Raw genomic sequence first — 25,247 nt, 5'->3', positions numbered from 1 at the left:
ATAACCAACCATAAAGTGTACTAGAAAGACTTGAATCGTGATCTCCTAATCCTAGTATAAATACTTATATCATACCATAAATAAGTTGATAGACCATCCTGTGGTCCACATCAAGATTATCCTCCACTGCCGTGGTTTGGTATTTCAGTCACAACTTCGTATAAGGTAGCTTCATTTCTACCCACGATTAAACCTTCGTCGAGTATATATATATATATATATATATATATATATATATATATATATTATGAAATTGCAATAATTTATAAGATATAGAACAGGTGATTTTTTTTTGTGTGTGCAAAAACTGGTGACGTGGTTACATTTTGTTTTTACCCCACATTTATTCATGAAAAAAAAAATATTTGTAGTTCTTCATGTTAATAAATAATATGTTCAAAAGAATTTTAATAGAAAATTTTAAAAATTTTCAGGAATATATAGTTTTAAGAGGTGGTTGTTGTCTCATAATTTTTACTATTATAGCATGATTATTTTATCCAATTCCAATTTTTTTCTCGTAATTTTTACTATTGCAGCATCCATTTTACATTGGTTGACATGACTATATAAGTCGTGCTGTACTGTTCAGTAACAAGCTATCAATTATCTACTTATAGTTTTAAAGAATTTGATTATTTTATCCAATTCCAAGTTTTCAAAATATAGAGCAATCCTATCATTTTATCTATTTTAGAGTAATATCTGTATATTTCTTTTTTTTTATCTAAACTAAAGTAACTCTAAAATAAAGCATGTTTTTTTCAAATGTGTAAAAAAAAGCAAGTTTTCTATTTTTTACTCTAAAGTAGAGTTAATATAAAAAATAGAATCGAGAATAGAGTTACTCTAAATATAAACCAATCCTATCATTTTTTCTATTTTAAAGTAAGATATAAGTACGACATTGAAGCAAATGCTACTTTATAATAGAGTTTTAACTCTAAAATAGAGTAAGGTACGGTTGAAGATGTGTTTATAGTATAGATGTATTGTGAGACGGTGTATGAAGGAGGGGATACACTATTGATTTAGCATGCATATGTGTTAGATCTATTATTCTGTATTAGTTAACTAAAAATTTCATTTCCAGCCAACAAAACTTCAATTTCAAGGTTCATATTCATTGTTCAAACATTTTTGCGGTGAATAAATTTTATATTCATACATAAAGAGGAGATTTGTTGTAACAATCAATTTATCAAAAAACAAATCATATACTCAATTTTATACACACAGTACACACAAACAAGAAAATGAAGCATCGTTAGATACAAATTGGACAATGGGCCTACTGCCCGACGAATATTTCACCATTCAACGCGCTTTCACTTTACGAAGCTGCGAAAAGTTTTATGTACATATACAATAATTGATGTATAAAAACTATAGCCTCTCAATAACTTATTAATAATTGAGAATTTTAAGAATTAATTAAATAACTATATTAACAACACTTGTTTACATATTTTCTTATTAGTTAACTCTATGTTTACATATTTTCTTATTAGTTAACTCTATAATATTTCTACATCTTTCGTCTATATTTTTCTGACCACATTTTTGTACATATTTTATAATAGTTTAGTTTGTCCGAAAATTTTGGGCTTATATATTACCAAATAATTTGGTACAAGTGTCGCCGGCCGTTTCACAAGGCGTGTTCAATTTTGGTTTTGAGCCTTGTAAAAAAATAATTTGACAAAGATTTATTTTATACATAGGTTTATTTGTAGCCAAATACTTAGACATTATTTAAATTAAACTCAAGACAGTATCTGCAAAGTCTATAAGCTACTTTAAGACTCTCTTCACCAATGTTTATCATTTGATAATAATCATGAGTACAGTTCTTCTTACTCACTTTCGTTGACCTCATATCCGTCACTCCCGGAGATGAGTTTTGCTTATGGGCCTTTTCCTCTTTCCGATTTAGAGGGTGGCTTGAAGGTGGGGGGTTTTGGGAAGAAGTGAGGGGGAGGTGGAGGTGGTGGAAGAGGAACGTAATCCAAGCGCAATTTGTTCCCTTCTAACAATATAGATCATTAGTTTCTACAAATAATATACATGTGATTACGAATATAACGTATATTAATATGTAAGAAAACCTTAGAATCTTAGATACACGCATACAAATGCATGAGAATACTGATCGTGTTTAAAAAAAACCAAGAGACCTTATGCGTGTAAACACTTACGTTGCAGAAGTTTGGCGTCGGTGACCTCAACTTGAGATGAGACAAACAAGAGCACAATAAATAAAGAAAGAAGAAGAGAAACGAAATTTGACGTCATTGTAGCCATTAAGATAGGTTTCTCCAGTCTATCAAGATTTCCTTTGAAGACCTATTTATAAATATAAGAAAACGAAGCCTCGTTTCATACTACTGTAAAGTGTAATACTGCTGGGAGGTCTGGGACCCTAGACATTTCCATTTGACGCGCTTTATTTTTGTGATTCTGGAAAAACATTTTGTTAAAAACTCTTTACCAAGCTAATGGTACTAATAGATGGAAATACTTAAATGTTTACATCTTATAGTGTTTTCAACCACATATAGGTTTCAGTTTACATCTAAAGAATCTCTTTTCAGTAGCATGCAAAACCGAGAATTTTGATTATTATAATCGTACAGAATACCTAAAATATAATAACAAGGCAATAATATAATAATGATGTATAAGACAAAATCAAATTTCATAAAAACTAGAAAATATAAATTCTCAAGAATCATTAATATTTTCAAGTTAACAAGGTAAACCGAACATTATTATTATAATTATTATTATATATATATATATTAGATAAGGTCCGCGTAATAACACATATAAAAATTTTAAAAAATTATTGAGAATAATTAAGTAGTAATAGACATTTTTTTAGATTTTATCTTCTAACATTTAATATTGAATATGAACTTCTCATATTTCATTTTAATACTCTCTCAGTTCTATTATATAAGAGTTTGAAGGCTTTTTGCATTATTTTATAATATTTTCTCAAAATTTTATGTACAATTTTTATTAATATAATAATTCATGACTATTTGAACTATGCAATATATTTTTCGGGAAAACGATCTATTTTCCCACAAAAGGTATCACATCAATCTAAATAGAGCTCAATCTTTGATCAACAGAAGAAAATCATTATGCTCTTTTTTATTTTAATTTGTTTTAATTAATTTAATTCGGTTTAAATTAGGTTATATTTGTTTTCTTATTTTATTTAGTTGGTTCAGTAAATAGTGAACCGAGCAAAACCATGTTTGTGGGTAATTAGGTGAAAACTATGTTTCAAAGAAGATATAGATCTTGATTATGGAGTCTGAGATATATAGATTGAGAAATGTTTTTGCGGAGATATGTAGCACGTGGTAATAGATTGAGCTCTATATGGCTTGATATGATACTCTCTTGGAGAATATATCGTTTTCCGTATATTTTCTTATTGGTTTATAAATGACATAATATTTATTGTTTATTAATGTTTGTGTCTTTGTCCAAAAACTCTTATAGGACATGGAGTAGCATTTAAATATCTATAACATCGTAATAAACCATATTTTAAGTTTAATAATACATTTCATCTTAATGCATAGAACTAAATATTTTATATCAAACACAATTAATAAATCATATCAAGTCTATATCTTAGTTAGAATTGAAAATACAAATAAAAATTAACAAAATATAATTCGCAATAAAACTGAATCAACATATTTAAGATATATTTGTTATGTTGTTATCTCATAATTACTAATTTTAACTCATTTCATAATCAATTTTAAATAAGTGAAACTTATAAAATAAAACCATATATAAAGATATATAGACATTACCATCAAATTACTGAAGATTCATTCCTATAAATTACAATATATTTCGTATTATCTTATGATTTAACATATGCATTACAAAATACATGTGTTCAAATTATAAAATCAAACATAAAAAAATATGAATAATATTCTTGAATCAATTTTTTTTAAATGATACATATTAATATTTGAAATTTTTTTAATCTAAAATAAATTTCATCGTTAGACATTCAGTTTAGTAATAACATTTAACTATCTATTTCATAGTATATATTTTTTTATAAATTTATCTAAAAAGTAATATTTTTCTTGTATTATAGCAACTAAAAATTAAAGTAAGTAAAAATATTATAATTTTGAATTTTATGGTATATATACATATATAAATTTATCTTATAATTAGATTTTGAATAAAATTAGGTTTTATTTTATCTATTTACTTTTATATAAAACCTTTTTAGATTAGATTTAGAATTTTTACATTTTTATTTTTTTGAAAATTTTAATAATAAATTGACATGTGTCAACATTATATATATATATAAATTTATCTTATAATTAGATTTTAAATAAAATTAGGTTTTATTTTATCTATTTACTTTTATATAAAACCTTTTTGATTAGGTTTAGAATTTTTACATTTTTATTTTTTAAAGTTTTAATAATAAATTGACATGTGTCAACATCTGAATGATATAATTAACACGTGTCACGATCTTGTTAATGAGTATTTTTGTTATCAAGGTTTATATAATAATAAAATTAGGTTTTATTTTATCTATTTACTTTTATATAAAACCTTTAGATTAGGTTTAGAATTTTTACATTTTTATTTTTTAAAATTTTAATAATAAATTGAAATGTGTCAACATCTGAATGATATTGAAACAACTCATTCTTTTATATATATATATATATATATATATTAATGGTCTCATACCCACAAACAACCTAGCAACAATCAACAACAGCGTATAACCAAAACAATTCCAATAAACCAATAAGAATCTCAACAATAATAATCCAATAACCATCATTTAAATAATTCATGACCAACAATGAAATAACCAAGTTCCAACATCCTAAAATGTTCTATCAACTCAACCCTAGCAACATAACCATTGCTAGACCCCAATCAATCAAGTCTCTAGAACATTCTCCTCCTCATCGCCTGCATTCCACGATCACATTTTACCTTTACCTTCACACCACAAAAGACAATTGAAATGCGTAAGTATTATCATAAATATTAGTGAGCCGTCCTCTCATCTACTAGGTTATACACACAAGCAACTGAGACCCTCAGGTTTAAGCAATCAAACAAACACAACCAATACATCAAACCAGGAAAACAAGTCTCGGATGAGACCAGTGTCAACCGATGCTAACTCGGTGTCGACCGACGCTTACTCGGTGTTGATTGACGCTGGCACTGAGTGGTGTCGACCGACGCTATCTCGGTGTCGATCGGCGCTGGCACTGAGTGGTGTCGACCGATGCTATCTCGGTGTGAATCGATGCTGAGTGGTGTCGAGCGACACCACATTGGTGTCGATCGACACTGCTTCTGCAGACACGAACTGCACGATCACGATCAAATCATCTCGAAACTGTCCCAAACTCACCCAAATGCCTCAGGAACTTATGGAAAATCCGAAAACAACACACCCAAGCAAGCAAACAACACAAATAGACAAAGAACAGCCAAACAAAAGAGATCTCAGGCTTAGATTAACCATGGTCAAGCACTCACCTCTTTTACAGGAAGACTTGAATGAGAAACGGTGGAACCAACACCTTAGGAAGCTTCTCCTTCATTCCCACTAACAGCTATCCTTTCCACAGCCACAAATCTCTCCAAAAACACCAAGAATAAGACAAAAATCTCTCAAACGCTTTCTCTCTTCTTTCTCTCTTTTCTCACTCAATGGCGACAAAACAACTTCCTAAAACCCTTAATTTGTCGCTTCTCCTCTTATATACTCGGTTTAGGGGTTTCCAATTGAACCAAACCGAACCAAACCACTATCAAATCAAACCGGTCGAAACCAAAAAAGATGGTGTCGATCATTATTAATTTGTAAAATTATGAGATATGTCAACTGTCAATAAATAACGCATTAGAAATTCTAGGAAATATTTTTTCTGTTTTACAAAGATTGTTATTTTCACACATTTTACACTAATTAAGAAAATTTTGAATTATATATGTTTAACCATATATAATAAGTGATTAATGATTTAAATTCAATGAAAATAGCTTTATGTTTAGGATTAAAAAAATCGCATTAAAAATACTAAAAATGAAAACTGACATTTTTTGTAAAATATAATTTTTGTAAAATAAAGGAAGTAGTATTTAAAACATCATTACTAGCCCTGGAGATTTGGTTTAACCGGTTTAACCGGTTTAATCGGTTTGGTTTATTCGGTTTTTCAAATTTTCGGTTATCCAAAAATTATACCGAATTGAACCGAATTTTAATTCGGTTCGGTTTAATCTGTAATCGGTTTATTCGGGTCGGTTATCAGCTTTGAAATCCATTCCGAACTAAACCGAAATTGTTTCTAATTAGGTTTATTTAAACCGACTTAGACCAAAATACAGATAATGGGCTCAAATGAATATAAAATCCAATAACAATCCCAATTACAAAACCAATCCAGTTACATAATTGCGGTTTCAAGCCCATATCCATTAACAAACTAGGGTTTTGACGAAGTGGCTGATGGCGAGGCTGCGAGGCAGACGGTAACAGCAACGACAACGACGTGCTACCGTTAGATCTCCTCGTCGAGTATTCCGGAGAGATCTGTTAACATAGATAACAATGCTACACTTTAAAACAGGCGAAATCAAAGGGGAAAAACTCGATTCTTTTTCGCTATAATCTCCATGAGAAATCAAATAATACAACCCCAAATCAAATTCAAGAGCAAAACTCAAAAATTGATGATAAGTAAGAAAACTTACTGTAATCTAGCAGATGAATATGTTTTTGAGTTGATGCAATGGAAACAGCCCCAGTTTCCGACGACAGAGTATTGGCAATATTCACAGAGTGAAACCGTTCGGCGGCTCTCAAAAGATTATTTGAGATAGTGTCGAAAGAATCTTAGGTTTCAAGAGGAAAAATGTCACTTTGGACTGAGTAAAAAACATTAGTGGGCCACATATTTTTATTGTTGACTTATTAAAAACATAGGCCCGTCAGATTTCTTTTGGGCTTAATACAAAACAATTAGAAGCAGCCCAAGTTCAAAACAAATTAAAGATGCAAGTCATCTAACCTAATCGATTGTGAAGGATTAGTGGCAGCATCACTTCTTCTTCTACAAAACACACAGAAGCTGACAGGTGAAGAAGGAGATGGAGTGATGTAGAACAGAAACCGAATAACCGATCGGTTATAGCCTGACGAACCGAACCGAATCATAAACCGAAATCCCTTGAACATTTTGCCGATCGGTTTAGTCCTTCATTCTCGTTCGGTGCCAATAACCGAAAAAGTCGGTTCTTTCGGTTCGGTTCTTTCGGTTCGGTTTCTTTCGGTTTCGTAGGGAGTCTGTAGATGAGAGATCCTCACCAAAGATACTCCGATCCCTCCGCCAAAGACTCTGGTTTTTTGATAAGTAACAAAATCTAAAGACTTGACTTAATTAATAATAAATGACCATTGATAATATATTTGGAATTAAAGATATAGTAAGAAATGGTTCAAACATATATTGATTGGTAAATTTATGTATTGTGTGAGTCGTCATGTGAATAATGAAAATATGAAATGAATACACAAAAATATTCATACATAAAACAACCATTCAGCGGTGTGTAAATAAAGTCCGAAATCCGGAGACGCTTGCTGTTTCGTTCCATATGGTGAACTGCGACCAGCAAGGACTCACCTTTACTAACAACCTCTCGCCTTCTACTTTATTGACAAAGTGATTCGTTGTCCGCTTATCTTTCCTGGATTCTTTGTGTAATAGGGAGAAATTATATGCCGTCTTTGTTAATCTCTCCAAATGAAACGTTTTCCCAATTGCCGGCCAACGTTCACGAGGCAAAAATCTAAAAATGTACTATTTTCGCTTATTACAAAAGTTTTAGATTTTCTATAATTTACCAAAACTTATATATTTTAACACCTTTTACATATTGTATAGTAAAAGACCTTTTACATCTAAATAAAAAAGCTCTTATACATATTTTACAAAAAAAAAACCTTTTATTTAACATAATTTTAAGTGAAAAAGGGCCATCAAAATTTTAGGCCCGAATCTTTGGTTTCAGTGGCTTCCCCTATGAGCCGGGCCTACCAATTAGTTTCTGTTTTAAGTTTAGTAGATGGTTTTAAATGGTTTTAACAGCTTAAAATTCTTTTCTGTGAGTGATTAATAAATTTTTTACTTTAACCAAACTGTTGAAACTGAGTTTCACACAATGAATTTGTTTGAAGGGGAAACAAATTCAATAAAGTTATCTCTCTAAGAAATCAGATCAAAGTTATCAAGCAAAAGGGAATTAAGATCTCTTGAAGAAGAAGTTAGGGTTTCGCTTAAGAACAATAAAGAATTGCGGGTTTTTGTATTAATTGTTGGATGTCTTACAAGGAGGAGGTATCCCCCTATTTATATGAATGCTTTGATTACAAAATATAGCTACTTTTCTAATCGGCCAAACCAAGAACAAGAAAGTTTCTCCTTTCTTGTGAGGTCGGCCGGCAGGCGATCTGGGAAGTCGGTTTCTCATTCTGGAGTTGGACCCTTCGACACAATTGGGCCTTCATTTGTAGGTTGAATCCATCTCAAGACCGAACTCCCGGTTGGAGTACTCAATTTCGATTTGTGGTTTAGACCGGTATGTTGGGGGTGCTGAATCCCGCACCAACACAAACCAATAAAATTAAAATACCACAAATTTATAACTCTTCAGAAAGAGAGTTTTAATTAAAAGACTGTCACCAAAATGTTAAACTGCAACAAAAAATCTTTAAATTTTTATAAAATATTAAATTTGTGAAGAAATATGTCCCAGGTCCCAAAGTTTTAAGAATCTTGTTAATAAAAGTCCAACAATCACGTTCTCTGTATGTCCACGTTCGCGTAATATTTGAGAGTAGTTTCCCATTTCGGTTTTCGGTAGTTTCAAAAGTTTTTTTTTACAATTCTGTGTATTTGAATCTGGATTATATTTTCTGACCTGGGGGGGGGGGGGGGGGAAGGTTGCCTCAATTGGGAGAACGAAAAAATCATCTTCAGTTATCATGGATTTTATGGTCGCTCTACAAAGATAGAAATAAAAAAGTTTTTCAAGGAATTGAGGTAGGGCATACTGATATCATGTCTCAGGCTTTATGCAATAAGTTATTGTAGGAGGAGGCGCAATCTATCTCGAAGCTTTCCTTGGTCACCTCGGCTTCTTTCGTAGCCCCTGGTCATTTATCTCGTTGTTAGATTGATGGCTCTTGGAAACTAATAGATTTAAATTTTGACTTGGGATGGTGGTGTTGTGACGATGAGGATCAAACTCTAATGTAAGGAACTAAATGTCTTCGACAAAGTCCTTCTCCCCCTGTTTTAGAGTTTGAAGTACTCATATGGGCCATGGAGAGTATTATTTTCGGCGGAATTGTTTGTTAGTTGCATTGGTGCAGAACCTTGAAAAATGGCCGGCGTTTTCCAACCTTATAGATGAATTCATCTTGCTTTAGGCTTCTTTTCGACTTTTTTCTTTACCTAGAGATCCCACAATCATCAAATCTGAGAGCGGAATTGTCTTACTCGATTTTCCAGTTTGCTTATCTCTGAAATTGATTTTGTAAATTCATTTTTTTTTGTTTGGACCACCAATAATGCAATTCTTTTCTAACTAATATTTGATTGACAGAAAATAAAAAATCCAACAACCACCTATGAAATTTTAAATACAATATGAACAAAAATACTCCAACTTTGAAACGTTGCTAAACTTTAAAATATAAGAAATGCACTAAGATCCAAGAGGAGAAGGTAAAAATTCAAATAAGTGACGGAGAAACCAATACTATTTCTTTTAGGTGTGTGTTCGATCTCATCTCTTTGATTTGGCTTCTCAGTACTTCCCTTTTCTCTCTACTTGGATATATAAATAAACGTCTCTACACCAGAAGAAATAGAGCAAATTAACAAGTATAAAAGAGAGACAGAAACATGGGAAAGAAGTGTTCTTCACTATTACCTCACGTACTCGGTCTGCTTTTGATGCTCTGCATCTTCCCGGCTCCATTTTCAGTCACAGGTTAGTGTTTCAAGTTGCAACACACATTAACAGTACTTTAACATTAATATCTACATTAACACCATACAGATTTTTAAACAATGTTCTATAAATGAAACACAAGGTTTGGTTCTTCAAACGGAGAAAACTGAACTTCCAAACGAAAACTCACCTGGACGAATTCTATACCAACTGGCCAAACCTGCTACTTTCGAAGTGCAAGTACGTGGATTTGAAGAGAAGGGACAAGAGCGAACGCACTCCCTAAATAGTGAAAAAAAATCAAGAAGCGTGGAGAAAACTCACCAGTCAGAAGGTATTACATATTATATGCATGCATTATATAACAGTGTTTTATTTTATATGGAGCTTTTTATTTATTAATTAAAATTGAATTCAAATATCGTAATTAAAAAAAAAAATGTAGGGAGAAGACTTTTGGGCCTTTATTTTCCAAATGTGGGAAAAGCAGACCCTTCAAAAAGTAGACAGGGTGGTGGTCGCAATCCTGAAGCCGCCCCCTAGTACTTCTTCTTATACCCTCTAGTATATATGAGGGTAAATTTTATTTTTTGTATTCATATGTATGTCCTTTCAAAAATTTCAGTTTTACGTACCTTTATGTTTCAGTGATTGTAATAAAGGTCCTCTAAACATTATGAATGCCAATTGTTTCAAGTTAACTCTAGGTTTAGTTTTGGAACTAGTGTATCGAATTGTGCAATTAGAGAGCAGATGTGGACCGACCAACAAAACCAACTGATCTTTCTGCTAGATGGATCGATCGTATTTAAAAGATGTACAGAAAATATTAACACATCGTTTAAAATTTAATGTGCATACTAGCACATTCAAATTGTCGATATAACACTATCAAATCCACAAAGATTAAAAGGTTCATTACGAAATTGGTAAAATCAAGTATAGCAAAGACAAATAAAAAAGATTTTGTTGTTTTTACTTACACTAAACAAAGCATAAAAGCTATGTAAATAAATAAAATAAAAGCATTGAGCACAAAGAATTTGCAGAGATTCATGAAATCATAAATCAAATAGTTAAAGAAGAATTATATATGGCACCGTTCTTGAACTCAAATTACTATGGTAAAGTTAATCCGCTCTAGCGATCATCTCCTTGACAGCTTGACATGTCATTAATAGATCGGCTATAACTTTAAATTGCATCGTTAGATTTTACACGAATCATTTGTAAATGAAAGCTAAGATCGCTAGATTTTAGAATTTTGTGAATTTATACCATTTGAAAATATTATGTTTGGCAATTGATAGTCACCATGATCTTTTATAAAAGTATATAGTTATTTTTCAATTATAAAGTATTAAACGTTGTGATATACCTTTTAAGTTTTTTTAGTTAGACTGCACACATATTTTTATTGATTACATACATATACATATATACATATATATATACTACGTAATTGTTTTTTACAGGATCAAGGAGGTTTGATGAGTATCTATAACTCTATAAGACCAATAGTAACATAGATTTGGGGGGATCAATCAGCGGACAAGCCAGTGGTGGTATAAACAAGCCCTAGTTTCCATTTCTCCATCATCTTTCTGATAGCTATCGAATCTAGCTACCTGGCTTCAACGACATATACTGACATATATCAAATAATGTTTATTTTCCGCAATTAGAATTCATACAAGTCATATATATGTATTAAACTATTAATTATCATTTAGATAAGTTTTTCTACTCTATCAAAAATTCATTACAAGAAGACCTATATACCTATATCTCTATATATCTATATAGATAAGAAAATGAAGCATCGTTTGATACTTATTAACCGCAGTACTGCTAGGATTCTCGGGCCCTAGAAATTTCCATTTGACGCGCTTTATTTTTGTGATTCTGCAAAAACGTTTTAATGTCAAACAGTCTTTATCAATCTAATCAGTTTATATATGTACATAACAATTTGTGACGAAATATGTACCAAGTCCGAAGTCTTAATTATAAGAATCTTGTTAAAAAAAAAACCAACAACCACCTATGAAATTTTAAATACCATATGAACAAAAAGAGTCCAACTTAGAACTGTTACCTAACTTTAAAATAAGATATGCACTAAGATACAAGAGGAGAAGGTCAATTATTCAAAATAAGTGACGGAGAAACCAATACTATTTCTTTTATGTGTGTGTTCTTATCTCCATGGTTTAACTTCTTGGTATTTTCACTTTTTCTCTCTTCTTAGATATATAAATACATGTCTCTACGAACCAAAAGAAAGAGATTAAAATTAACAAGTGTAAGAGAGACACAAAGAAAGATGGGAAAGAAGTGTTCAACACTATTACCTCAAGTGCTCGTTCTGCTTCTGCTGCTTTGCGTCTTCCCGGCTTCATTCTCAGTCAGAGGTTAGTGTTTCAAGTTTTAACACTAATATCTACATATATATAACACATACATTTTTTTCAATAATGTTATATAAATGAAATTGAAGGTTCGGTTCATCAAATGGGGAAAACAGAACCTACAAACGAAATCTCACCTGAACGAATTCTCTACCAATCAACCAAACCTGCTACTTTTAAAGTAAAAATACGTGGATTTGAAGAGAAGGGACAAGAACAAACGCAATCCCGAAATAGCAAAACATCTTCAAGAAGCGTGGAGAAAACTCACCAGTCAGAAGGTATTATTACATATTATATGCATGTTTTTTTTTTGTTACGTGTATACATTATAACAGAGTGTTTTATTTTATATGGAACGTTTTCTTTATTGACTAAAACTGAATTATATCTTGATTAAAAAAATATGTAGGAAGAAGACTCATGGGCATTTATATTCCAAATGCGGGTATAAGAGCAGGATCTTCAAAAAGTGGACGGGGTGGTGGTAGCAACCCCTAGAACTTCTTCGAATACCCTGTAGTATATGAATGTAACATTTATTTTCTGCAGACAGTTCATACGTATGTATTTTAATTAAGAAGTTTCAGTTTTGCGTAATTTTATGTTAGTGTAATGTTTAAGTGTTTTTACTAAAGGTTTCTCTAAACATTATGAGTGCCAGTTGTTTAAGTTAAGTCTAAGTTACAAGTTGCATTTAGTTTTGGAACTAGTGGATCGAATGTTAAGATTAGAGAGGATGTATGGACCAAGCAAGAAAGACGGACTGATCTTTCTGCTAGATCAATTGATCTTACTTGAAAGATTTACAAAACCACATGCACTAAAATTAATTAATGTGTACACTACCACAATCGAATTGTCGATGTAACACTTTAAGTGTGAACCGTTCGGTCGATGACTCTCAAGGTAAGTTTTAGCATCAGTTTCATCTACTCGATAGCTTGACATGTCTTCAGTAAATCAATAATAACTTTTGAATCACTTGTAAATGAAAGTAAAAAGATCGTCATCAAGCTCTTGTAAAACACTGATAAAGAAATAACGATTTGAAGATCTCCATTTGATGCCAAACTTCTGATACTTCTACATGATCATTGTATTGTCCGAACCACCACCTCTGATACCATGTTAAATTAGGGTTTGATATGGGCTTCCAACTCAAAACCAATTGGCAATGAGTGGAAAGGTCTTAACCCTTTATATATTACTCAAGTCCTTTTACATCTATCAGATGTAGAATCTTTTCTCCACACGCCCCCTCGAGATGATGGCTCTTTTAGCCATTAATTTCGACTGAATTCATCCCTTCCCCTCGAGATAATGCTCTCTTTTTTTAGCTATCTCGATGGAATTGGACCTTCCTTTGGGCCATCAATTAATGGAGTGATCGGGCTTCTATCTGGACCGAACTAGTTAACGGGCCAGCGTGTGTAGGCTATGATACCATGTAGAAACTAGAGAAGGGTTTAGGGGAAAACTCTTTATTATTATGTTAGTCTTTCTTAATCAATGATACAAGAGTTTATATAACACTAGGTCTTAGGGTTTACAAGAATATTATGGTTTATAATAAAAAACATAACAAAGCACAACATGGGCTTGTCGGCCATACACCAATAGCTTTCCACAAGACCGGAGCTGTGGAGAGAGTCACCGGAGGACGTGAGGTAAGCATCCGATTTTTTCACATACAAAATATGCATGTACAGTATTGTAAACCGTATCAAATTGAACCAGTTTAGCTTAGAGAAAATACATGCAATACTCATCAGGGAGACTGGGAGAGGGTTATGATCTTTATATTAATGTTTTTGGCAACAACATCTCCTAGGATCATTCGGAGAAAGAGAAACACAACGTGCAGAGCCACGCCCTAAACAATCAACAAGACATTCATTCCATCCGTACCGATCTGTACACGAAGCTTTGCAGACGTCATATGATTCCTTTTCCAACTCTGCACCTATACATTACAAACCCCACATAACTATTAATCATAATCGATACAAACATATGCGCTTGTCCTCGATTTATACAGTTATATAACATTTATATTCTAAACTATTATAACAAGTCCAAATAATACCATAATGTTAAGAAAACATACTTTGAGTTTGAGAGCGAGTGAAGAAAAAAACATACCTGAGACCAGAACGTTGTGGTTGGACAGTGAAACTGTAAATATCGCAACGAGAAAAAACGTTATCAAGAATATGTTTTTTGTACTCCCCATAGTTTTTTTTCTTTATATCGAGACTCAAAAATTTGAGAGATTAAGATGTTCTTCATATTTTTGGATCTCGACGAAAGGTTATATTTACATAACTTCTGGTCTTTTTTTTCAATCATTAATTAATTTTCCATATTTAAGAATAACCAGTTAACTTTTGGCAAAACAAATCTTGACAGTTAAAGTTAATTTTTATAAAAATAAAAAAGTTGTTGTCACTTGTGAATTTGGTTAAAAATGTTGACACGTGAATTTGGTCAAAAAGTATTTATTGCATACATGCAAGATTTAACTGATAGTCGAAGTTATTGGTTTGAGATTTGAATAGAATTTTAAAGATTTTAAATGTTAATTAGAATCTGTTGTTATTAGATTAATATTTTGTTAAATTTTATTAAAGTTTATTATTATTAGTTTGTGATTTGTAAAAAATCATTTAAAATTTTAACAAATTTGGGTTATTGAATTCAGATTTTTATAAAATCATTAAATTTTTTGTGTTATTCAATTAAACAAAATATAATTTATTAAGCTCTTTAGTCTATTTAAGAGACAACGAAGCATTCAGAATTTTAATAAGAAGGACGAGTACTATTCCATTTAGTGTTTGTTCTAAGTACTATATACCATTTGTAGTGGAAGAGTGGAATGGGAAATGATATTTTATTTATTTATTTATTTAATATGTATGTCTCAATATATCTGTTTAATATTATGTTAATAAGCTGAACAGAGAAACTAAGGAATAGGAGAAAGCTGTCGTAAAGTAGAAATACGAGAAAGTGGTATAGTTTGGGGAGTTTATTAATTATAATAATGAGATATATGAATAAAATGTTTATTTTCCCAATTACAAGTCATGCTTGTTAGCCAAGACGCCTTTTGTCTAATGATACACTTGTGCAAAGCTTTTGGGAAAGTCCTGGATTGAATATTTCAAATCCTCTCGAAAGCATACATATTTTTCTTGTCAAGTAGTAGTGACTGAATGGATGATGGCATATTTTGATCTGATAATGCAAATACGCAGAGACTCGGTTAAATCCGGTTTGGAACGTTTAAGACGTTGCTTCTTTGTAATTAGTTGGTTCTTCTAGACTTATTTGGATGGTGCAGAGTCTCCACTAGTATAGTTACGGAGATTTTCTTCCTTCAGGAATCAGGAAGTTTATAACAGTCATGATAAATAAGAATGTTAATAACAATAGTTATATATAAATGGAAGTTTACAGCAACTGATGATATTTTTTTCCTTTTTTTTTCTTATCAACTAAAGAATTGGCTTTAACATTTGCATTAGGTGAAATATGAGATAAAAGAAAGAAGAAAACTCCTCTCAACCAGTTTTAATAACTGATGATTTGATTATCTAATAGATGAATATGATTCTGTGATAAAAAAATATTAAAGAACTAATCATGGTAAACGTAGAATAATTTGGAGATTCATAACCTTAATGTTTCAATATTGTGTGGATGTAGACAAATCATTAGGACAAACCTTATATTGATCTCTATGGACTAAATACAAATATATGTTTAGAATTTTCCATAACAACGAACTGGTACGATTCCACAAACAAGACACTCATCTTCCCTTCGATACTACAAGAAACGGCCAAAATGCACAGACTTGACTAGTAGACTTTGTTTTGTCATGAGGATACGGTTCTGTGTACCTACGATACTTTTACGAGTCGGCTACAGACATGGACAAAATTCACAGCCTTGACGAGTGGACTTTATTTTGTTCTTGTCGTCAACTGACTAGTTGACTACTATACTATTATTATAAAAAATAAATAATCGTTTTGTTAAAGATGAAAGGTCATTAGAAAACAAAAGGGTCATCGTTATCTTTAAACCATTGCACTTGGTCACCGTTCGTAATAATATGTGCGATTAAGATTAACTCGACTTAACTACAGTTGTATTTTAAAATGTAATACTTTCTGTATTGTGTCGTATAACTTGGTTAATTATTTATTACGAACGGTTAATTATTTATTACGAACGCATTTACGTGTCTTGTTTTCCCCCTAATTTCTTCTGTAAAATGCATTTCTCTTTTTTTTTTAAGTCAAAACTAAAAGAGTTTTTGTCCAAAAAAAAAAAAAAAGTCAAAACTAAAAGTGTAAAGTTTATTTATTTCACTTACGAAAGCGTTCATATCATGAAATAAAATTCGAGTTAATATTAATATTTCAGCCCAAAAAAACAAGATTTGAATATTACACTTTTTATTTAAAAATACTAGGTTTTGAACCCACGCTACGCGTGGGTATATTTGATATATTTTGATGAAAACTTTATATGATTGATGACGGTAGTAAAATATTATCTTATAAAAATTTAAATTAGTATTAAAGAAAAAGTTCAATTTCAGATATACAATTTTATGAAATATAAAAATCAGTTGTGTTATAAAATCAAATTTGATTAAAAAAATCATGAATTTAACTCGACATCCAGGCGAGACAAATTAAACTGATGACTTCACATATCTTAAACCATTTCTTTGACCACCAGAAAAACAAAACAATTTTATCATCATGAATTTAACTCATTTTCATATTTAATTGAGCACTACCACCTATGTTTTCGTGTTTTTATTCAATGTTTTCTTATTCTTCATATTCTTTCTAGTCATTTATGTTGTCAAATTTTGTGGTAATCGTCATCATTACTTTTATCGTCTTGTTCTTCGCTATACTCTCTTTCTTCTTTCTTCTTCATCCTCGTCAACTTCTTCACATTCTTCCACTAAAAAACCTTTTTTTAGACTACCACACAACTTGTTAATCCATCAAACTCCAAGAACAAAATCATTTATTTTCTCATAAAAATAAAAAATAAGATAAAAAATAAAAAATTAATGATCAACTCATCTATAAAATCATACTCAAAAATATGTTTTACAGCTCATAAAAAATAAAAACACAAACGTAGATAAATAAGATAATTTATGTTTTACATAAATACTTATAATATTTTAAAAATTTAAAAGGTTTTGAAATATAAATTTTGAACCTTTTAAAAAGTTTGACAGATTTGACAACAGATAACACCGGGCCTGGATCTGACTGCTATAGACCTAGAGCCGACGATTTCCCAATGCGAATAGCCGTAAGATCCTATCATGATCGCACAATGGACAGCCATCACCACTAAATCTGCTGCTTGACGGAATACTTTTTATTTGTTATAAATCCAAATATTTTCATATATTTAAAAAATTTGTCAAATATGTTGCCAATGAAAACAGAGCGTGATCACAAATATGCCTTAAATTTGTTACATAGAGATTGCTTCAATCAATGATTTGCAAAACACTTAATGCTAAAATTTTATTATCATTAATTTTTTTTGTAAAATATATAGAAAACCTTTAAAACTTTCTAGACCTAGCGAATCGGCCTTTGGATTAAGGTAGGCTCACGGGGATAAGATTTTATTAGTTTCAAAACTTAATTTATATTTTTATCCTTAATGAGAAATTTTAAAGTGATTGTAAGATCAATAGCAATGTAAGTAATTTTTTTACAAAAACATATCATCAATACAATAAAAACATAATATGGTTCTCTCTAAGGAGGAGTTGACATGTTCTTAAAAGGGGTTCTTAAAAATCAATAGCCAATATAATTTTAACAATTAATATAGATCAGCTCCAACTTTGCTTACCTTTTAACAAAATATTTCAGAATCAAAAACCTAAGAAATTACTAATATTTCCGGTTTCTTCTTCTTTCCTCCATCGTCCGATCAATTTCCTTTCCTGCCCAGTTTACAAAGCTAAAGAAATTGAAAATTTGATGAAAGGGTGGCTTTGAAAAAGGTATGTGTTCCTTTGTACCATATGTATTAGTTAAAATTAATTGACCAGTTTTAGCAGTCCTTGTCTTGTAAGCGTTACCAATATAGGTCAACAAATTTTGCTCATAATCCAGTGTCCCTCGAGGGCATCTCCTTCTGTCATTCTGGAGCCTCGCATATGCCTTCGCGCTTCACCGTGTATCTAGACGACTCGTCATCACTCTCAAGGCATGGCTTCTTTGACGGTTATCTCAAAAGTAGAACCGGTTTCTGATTTTATTTTATTAGCTTCTTTTTTTGGTCAAACAAGCTTTCATTAAACTTAAAGTCTCAAAAGAGGCGGTTCTTATAACTTAAAAAAAGAGTATTAAAAGAAAGGTAAAGATAAAGACTACATGAGTCTTCCACGAGTATGCACAACCTTGATAAGCTTGTAGATGTTGTAAGATCTTTTGATGTCTTGTAGGATTTCAGCTTGAAGGCGTGCTTCAGAAAATCCATAATCAACAAGTGATTAAAATCAGCTCGTACGATAGATGTATACGAGATTTTGGAAAGGTTCTCCATGGCGGAGACTAGGGGGTTAGGTGGTCGCCAAGGGCTGGTAAGGTTTGGTGGGAGAGCTTTCTCCAAAATGAGATAAACAAGCAGGATTAACCAGGAGCAATCACAAGACCAAAACTCACCTAGAACTGCACCATCTTTTGTTGGTGAGGTGAAGGTAAAGCGCTTGTAGAAAGGGTTCATACTCAGACTATGCATCACTACCAAAGAAAAGTCGTGAAAGAGTACAACCAACAAGCTAGTACAGTACACATACCTCATTGTTTTTGTAGAACCTAAAAACAGGAACCGCATATGATGGGTGACAAACCGTAACATAGCAGGTGGGTCCTCCCTCGCATGAAGCCATTGGCCATGGAGGTTAATGAATTCTACAAAAAGCTTGTAGCCAGTTTGGCCCTGAGAATTGGAAGCAGACTCGATTTCTCGATCTTTTGGCGGTGGTTCGCAAGGGGGAGCAGCGGGTATTAGCATCGGATTGCAGCACAAAGTCGGATCAGACTCAAAATTAGAAATCAGCACACTATACATCCAAACAGGGCTGTTCAACTGGTCACGACAGCGACATCTCTCAAGCCTTTCTGAGGCAACCAACATTCTGCTTCCGAGGAGCACTCGAATTGACCAAGCAGAGAAGACTCGTGCCCAAAGCATTGGGCTTGACATAACATTATCATAAACATGTCTAGGTAGGCAAACAGTTCCCATTGTAAGAGTTGTATCCCTGAAGTAAATAATTTTTTCATAGATTGGCTCCAGGCAGAAGGGATACAAAGATGAGAGAATGATAAGGCAACGGTAACCAACACTCCTTGGATGTGTGGTCATAATGCCGTACCTGATCAACCCATATAGCTGACTTCGACACCATAGAATCTCAAAGTTACCCAAAGCAACAAATACTCTTCTAGCATGGGATTCAGAGCCAGACAAAACAGAAACATAATGCAACGCTAAGGTGGTGATTGATAGAAAGTTATGAAAACCTGACCTGGGCATAGAAAGTCTAAAACCAGGATCACTTCGTCGATAATAGTTCAGCGAGTGTAAGCTCTTACAAAGCTTGGCCATAAGATTACATGGTAAAAGGGTTTCAGAGGAATATTGCCAATACTTGTTCTATGATGCCAATTCATCCTTCAGGTGGATTCTTCGGCCACCGTACTCATAGAATCGAAACATCATATCAAGTAGTTTTGACAGGAAGGAGATAACGACAGACCTGAACCAAAGTCGTGATGGGTTTGTGCACAAGCTTTTGCTAATGGGCTGAAACTTTATTCTAAGGCCCAATAATGGGAAACGGACGGTCCACCACGTGAAGTCCTAGCTTTTCCTTGGTTACGCGACGGCTGCATCGAGCCGGAAAACTAATCGGCGGTGAGATAATCCTCTTCGGGAGAACAAGCTCCATGGATCCATGTTGCACATGGTCTTTGAGGAGCCTTCAGCAGAGATTCGCCTTAAAACTTGAAAGCACACAAGAAAATTTTTTCGATAAGTTTTCTCGATATTAGTGCCTGGGAGCAGAATTTGTAACTTTTAAGAAAAATAATATTATGTAATTCTATATTTTATTAGCTTCTCTTCAACTTCACAGTATTATATTATTCTGGATCACTTTGCAATTTTAGTTTTTATCATAGTTGTGATTATGTAGGCTTTGATTTTGAAAATGCAGAAATTTAATGTAAAGAGATAATGAAAATGTTTACAAATAATCAAAGAAAGAAGAACATACTTGAAAACATGGGACACCAAAGCTTCAATATCTACAAGTCTTTTCAAGTAGGCATGGGCAAAATACATGAAATCCATATCCAAGAAATCTTATCCAAAATTTTAAAATATCCGAAAAAAATACTTAGGTTTACTCCCGAATGGTTATAGGACCTATTAAAATAGGTACCTGAATCCGATCAGGTAATACCCAATATTTAAACATAAATATTACCTCTAAACCAGTACAAAAAAAGTCACTAGTGAGATTCGAACTAGTCACTTAAATCATTTAGTAAGTGCATTGTAAACATTTTGCCACTTTAATCCCTTTGGCTACTATTAAAAACTCAAATATATTTATATATTACTAGGTGCAACTACCTCACAATCTATAGTGTGGTTATAACTTATAAGAGACCATTTGGGCCTTGTTTAGTTCTTAATCGACTGCTATAATAATGTTGTCTAAGCCCTTTAATCCTTCTCTTTATATCTCGTGCTTGTTCTCTGTAGAAACTTATTCAGTTAATCACAAACAATGTTTATCTTTTTCTTCCTCATCCTCTCTCTCCTCCTCTCTCCTCTGATTTCTTCACCTCTACCTCAATTTCTTCCGCTTCTCTTCCCCATTTATGTGATCTATATGAAATCCTAAAAGTATTTAAAATATTTACAAATCAAATATTTACAAAAACAATTCTTGCAGAATAGCGCGGGTTTTATCTAGTTTTCTATAAAGTATCTTCAGATTCTTCACCGTTAATAGTAAGGATTTAATAGTTAATGTCTTTATACAACCATATCATATATATCGATCCAATGTACTAAAATACAAATATATATTTGAAGAACTCAGATAAGTATTAGGAAATTTTAGAACATACAAATACTAATCTTATTGTTTAGAATTTTTTTCCAATTCATATATTTCAAGAATTTTAACAATTACAAAATAATTTTATAAATTAATAATTATTAATTTATATTATAAATAACAAATATTTATTTATAGATAATTTAATATCTTTTGAAAAAGAAGAAATTAATATCACTATAAATTAAAAAAATACCATGGTCCCAACATTATTAATGTAAAGAAGTTTTACTAAAGTGTATATTTTTTTGGCTCTATATATTGTCCAAAATATTTTTTGAAATAAATGACTTTTTTATTTTAAATTTTAATAGTTGCACAAGATTTTTTAAAATATGAGGATATAATGGGGTTTAAATGATATTAAAGCATATGTGACCAAACATAAATATAGAATGCATAGATGGACAATAATTCAATTATTTATCCTTTGTTTCCAATATTCCCTACAAATAATCTAAGATTTCTAAAGTATTATAGTCCCTGGAAAAAATAATATGAAGTCATACCTAATATTTGTAAAATATATGGTACATATCTTTTACAAAAGTAATATGTAATTAGTATTTATTAATGTACGCATATATAGTGAAACAATATCATTAAAAATAATTAATTATAATTAAACCAAAATATTAAATCCTAAAAGTATTTAAAATATCTACGAATCAAATATTTCAAAAAACAAATCCTGAAAAGTAACGCGGGTTTTTATCTTGTTTTCTACAACGTATCTTCAGATTTTTTACCGTTAATAGTAAGGATTTAATAGTTACTGTCTTTATGCCAACATATCATATATATCGATCCAATGTAGTAAGATCCAAATATATATTTGAAGAACTCAGATAAGTATTAGGAAATATCAAACTGGATCCTTTATCAGACCTCAAGGTCCCAGTCCTGCATTCATTATTTACTTTATAAGAAAAGAAAATCCAGTTGAGAAATAAAACAGTGTCAATTTTTGCCCCACAAGAAGTCAAACTAACCAATACAAATGAGTGGTGGAGAAAATTAATAATTCACTAGGGAAAATTAATAATTCTTATCTTTTCAACTCTTTTTGGAATGTTCCCTTCTCATTCAGATTTATAAATACTAGTCTTCAATCAAGTAAAAAAAAAGAAAGAAATAAAAAGAGATGGAAAATAGTACATTTTCTTCGAACTCTACCAATTTGCTCATAGTGCTTTTGCTTCTTTGTACCTTTCTTTGCCGTACAGAATCTTCTCCTTCTGATCACCATGAACCACTCTCGATGACAGGTTAATGTTTTAACCAGTGCCGGCCCAGCAATCAGGAGTGCCCTAAGCAAAAAATTAAAAATGTGTCATTTTAAAGCTTTTTACATACTCTTTTAAAGCCTTTTACATATGAGCCCTTATATATATCCAACAAAAAAAGACCTTTTATTTCTAAGTAAAAAAACTTTCAAAATTTGAGACCCGAATCTTTGGCTTCAGTGGCTTCCCCTGTGGGCCGGGTCCTGGTTTTAACAATTATATACCACGTATAACATAAGGTTGTTAACAAATCATGAAATATTGGGAGGAGGATGATGAGTTATTATAAGCCTGATAGTGCCATAGGAACACCATCATCAACCAGTTAGCATGCTCCAGGCGGAGGTGGTAATGGTATGTCCTTTTCTTTCGAAAAAATCTTAAAAGATGTTGATGAGTTTATTATTCTCAGTTATCATCTTTTTAAAAGTAAGGGTGTTTTAAATTTTTTTCATCTCCTATATAGTTAAGCTAGATATTAGTGAAACGTATATTTATCTACCTATGGTAGATGATTTGTCTCAAATTATGTAAAGTTTGGTGTTTTCTTTTTTTTTGATATAAACCCACGTGGTTAATTAGAGGGAACTAAAGACATTGTTGCTCTCTTCTTCTTCTCCCAAATCAAGTTTTAGAACTGTAGAACCCTAAAAGCAATTTTATTTCTCAAGTTTCAAATCCTGAATTCCTTTGATTGCGATGATAGTTGTCGTCTAAGTAGTTGCGGTTCTGGTTGATTGTGTGGTGTGCTCGTTGCAAGAATTGACTGAGAGATGAGGTATGAAACTGTTGTTAATTTCAATTGTAATGTTTAGGGTTTTAGGGTTCAACTCGAAATCGATTTGGGGGAAGAAGAAGAGGGCAACAATATCTTTAGTTCCCTCTAATTAATTACGTGGGGTTATATTTTAATCCTGGTTAATATTTCCGTCATTAGAGTTAACAGTCGTTATGTCGTAAGTATGAATCTACCGTTATTAACTAAATGAAAGTTTTTAAAGATAACGAAAATTAAACCGAATATTTTTTGTAAAATTTAATAACTAGAAGAATTAAACGGCAAAAAAAAAAATTAAATGGCGTATTTTTCGGGTTTTTTCGCGTTTTTTAAAACTATGATCATTAACGACTTGTTGAAAAATAAAAACTATCATCATTAACATTTTATTAATAGTATAATAAACTATCTTAATGTTTTTTACTATTTTATTTTTGAATTAGCTTCTCTTTTTTTGGAAACTTTTTAAGCTTTTTTAAATTAGCTTTAACAAGTTTTTAATATAATTTATAGGGAGAAGACTAATGAGTGGAACGGGTGTACAAGGATCAACAAGTGGACATGGTGGTGGTCACATTCACTACTAGATTATCTCGATTTCACCTATTAAGTCTTTAACTATATGAGTGTGTGTGTTTTGTTAATAAATATATATATATATATGTGTGTGTGTGTGTGTCTGTGTTTAATTTCATATTTTTTGCCATCATAAGTCAAGCTTATAAAGTATTTGATTAGTGTAATATTGTATATGGTTTAATAAACGATCAAATTATTTCATAACGTTTGAATAGTGTATTATGTCTTTCACTATTTTCTAAAAAAATCATTTTCTTAAACGTCACATACATTCCTAGTATAACATTCCTAGTAAAATTCGGTGGTCAGATATACATACACATACATAAACTTGACAAATGACAATATTATGAAACTTGGTCATGGACTCATGCATGGTCAGCGTTCAATTGATTATGTACGCAGCTTGCCATTTGTACGTACATTTTCATCGTATGAGTTTAAGAATTGTGGCCACTGGGCACACAGGGGAATAGGGGTTAAATATTGTTAGTTTAAGGTTTAGTTATATGCATGGTGATCACATACATAGTCGAAGTTAAGGTTTAAGAAAAAAGAATTCTGGATTAGAGTTTTTCTGTACGAGATGTAATCACTAATTTATTCAACAAAGAAAGCATGGAATCACTAATAAAAATTGAAGACAAATTAGAATAATTTTTGGAAATTTCGGACGCCAACGGTCCCAGAAAAAAAAATTGTTCTCAAAACAAGATAGTGTAGACCATTTGAATTCCTCTCCCTTCTCTTCTGAGGCGATAGAAAAGGCGATTAGATCTCCCTAACCCTAATCACCGCTATTCATCGGCCTCTCACCGGTGGGTGAGAATTTACTGATGGCGAAAAAAAAGAAGAAGAGGGGAACTCAACCCCTAGTCCCTGGCACATCCCAATTCACTCGCTTTTCCTCCACTTCGACTCTG

The 25,247-nt window shown here is 31.7% G+C and overlaps 2 protein-coding genes and 3 long non-coding RNA genes across 5 annotated transcripts; 3 read left to right on the top strand and 2 right to left on the bottom strand.

The window, feature by feature from the left end:
* Positions 1-1,697: 1,697 nt before the first annotated feature.
* Positions 1,698-2,360, bottom strand: LOC104760471 (uncharacterized). Its single transcript, XR_762934.3, has 2 exons — positions 2,199-2,360; positions 1,698-2,026 (listed from the first exon to the last, which is right to left on the bottom strand). It is a non-coding gene; the product is annotated as an uncharacterized LOC104760471 (long non-coding RNA).
* Positions 2,361-9,869: 7,509 nt separating this feature from the next.
* LOC104760474 (serine rich endogenous peptide 7-like) lies at positions 9,870-10,763 on the top strand. Its single transcript, XM_010483393.2, has 3 exons — positions 9,870-10,101; positions 10,205-10,396; positions 10,508-10,763. Exons 1-3 carry the CDS (start codon positions 10,014-10,016, stop codon positions 10,603-10,605), a joined length of 378 nt encoding a protein of 125 aa, XP_010481695.1. The 5' UTR covers positions 9,870-10,013; the 3' UTR covers positions 10,606-10,763.
* A 1,524-nt stretch (positions 10,764-12,287) lies between these two features.
* LOC104760475 (serine rich endogenous peptide 7-like) lies at positions 12,288-13,122 on the top strand. The gene is made up of 3 exons (XM_010483394.2): positions 12,288-12,476; positions 12,563-12,754; positions 12,886-13,122. Exons 1-3 carry the CDS (start codon positions 12,326-12,328, stop codon positions 12,972-12,974), a joined length of 432 nt encoding a protein of 143 aa, XP_010481696.2. The 5' UTR covers positions 12,288-12,325; the 3' UTR covers positions 12,975-13,122.
* Positions 13,123-13,941: 819 nt separating this feature from the next.
* On the bottom strand, positions 13,942-14,765 carry LOC147921480 (uncharacterized). Its single transcript, XR_015588124.1, has 2 exons — positions 14,619-14,765; positions 13,942-14,439 (listed from the first exon to the last, which is right to left on the bottom strand). It is a non-coding gene; the product is annotated as an uncharacterized LOC147921480 (long non-coding RNA).
* An 8,039-nt stretch (positions 14,766-22,804) lies between these two features.
* Positions 22,805-24,530, top strand: LOC147921479 (uncharacterized). Its single transcript, XR_015588503.1, has 2 exons — positions 22,805-23,321; positions 24,259-24,530. It is a non-coding gene; the product is annotated as an uncharacterized LOC147921479 (long non-coding RNA).
* The last annotated feature ends 717 nt before the right edge of the window (positions 24,531-25,247 follow it).

This window comes from Camelina sativa, chromosome 18 (assembly GCF_030686135.1).
Source record: "Camelina sativa cultivar CO46 ecotype springtype chromosome 18, ASM3068613v1".
In the NCBI taxonomy this organism is placed as follows: domain Eukaryota; kingdom Viridiplantae; phylum Streptophyta; class Magnoliopsida; order Brassicales; family Brassicaceae; genus Camelina; species Camelina sativa.
This window is presented reverse-complemented; position numbering and strand designations above follow the sequence as displayed.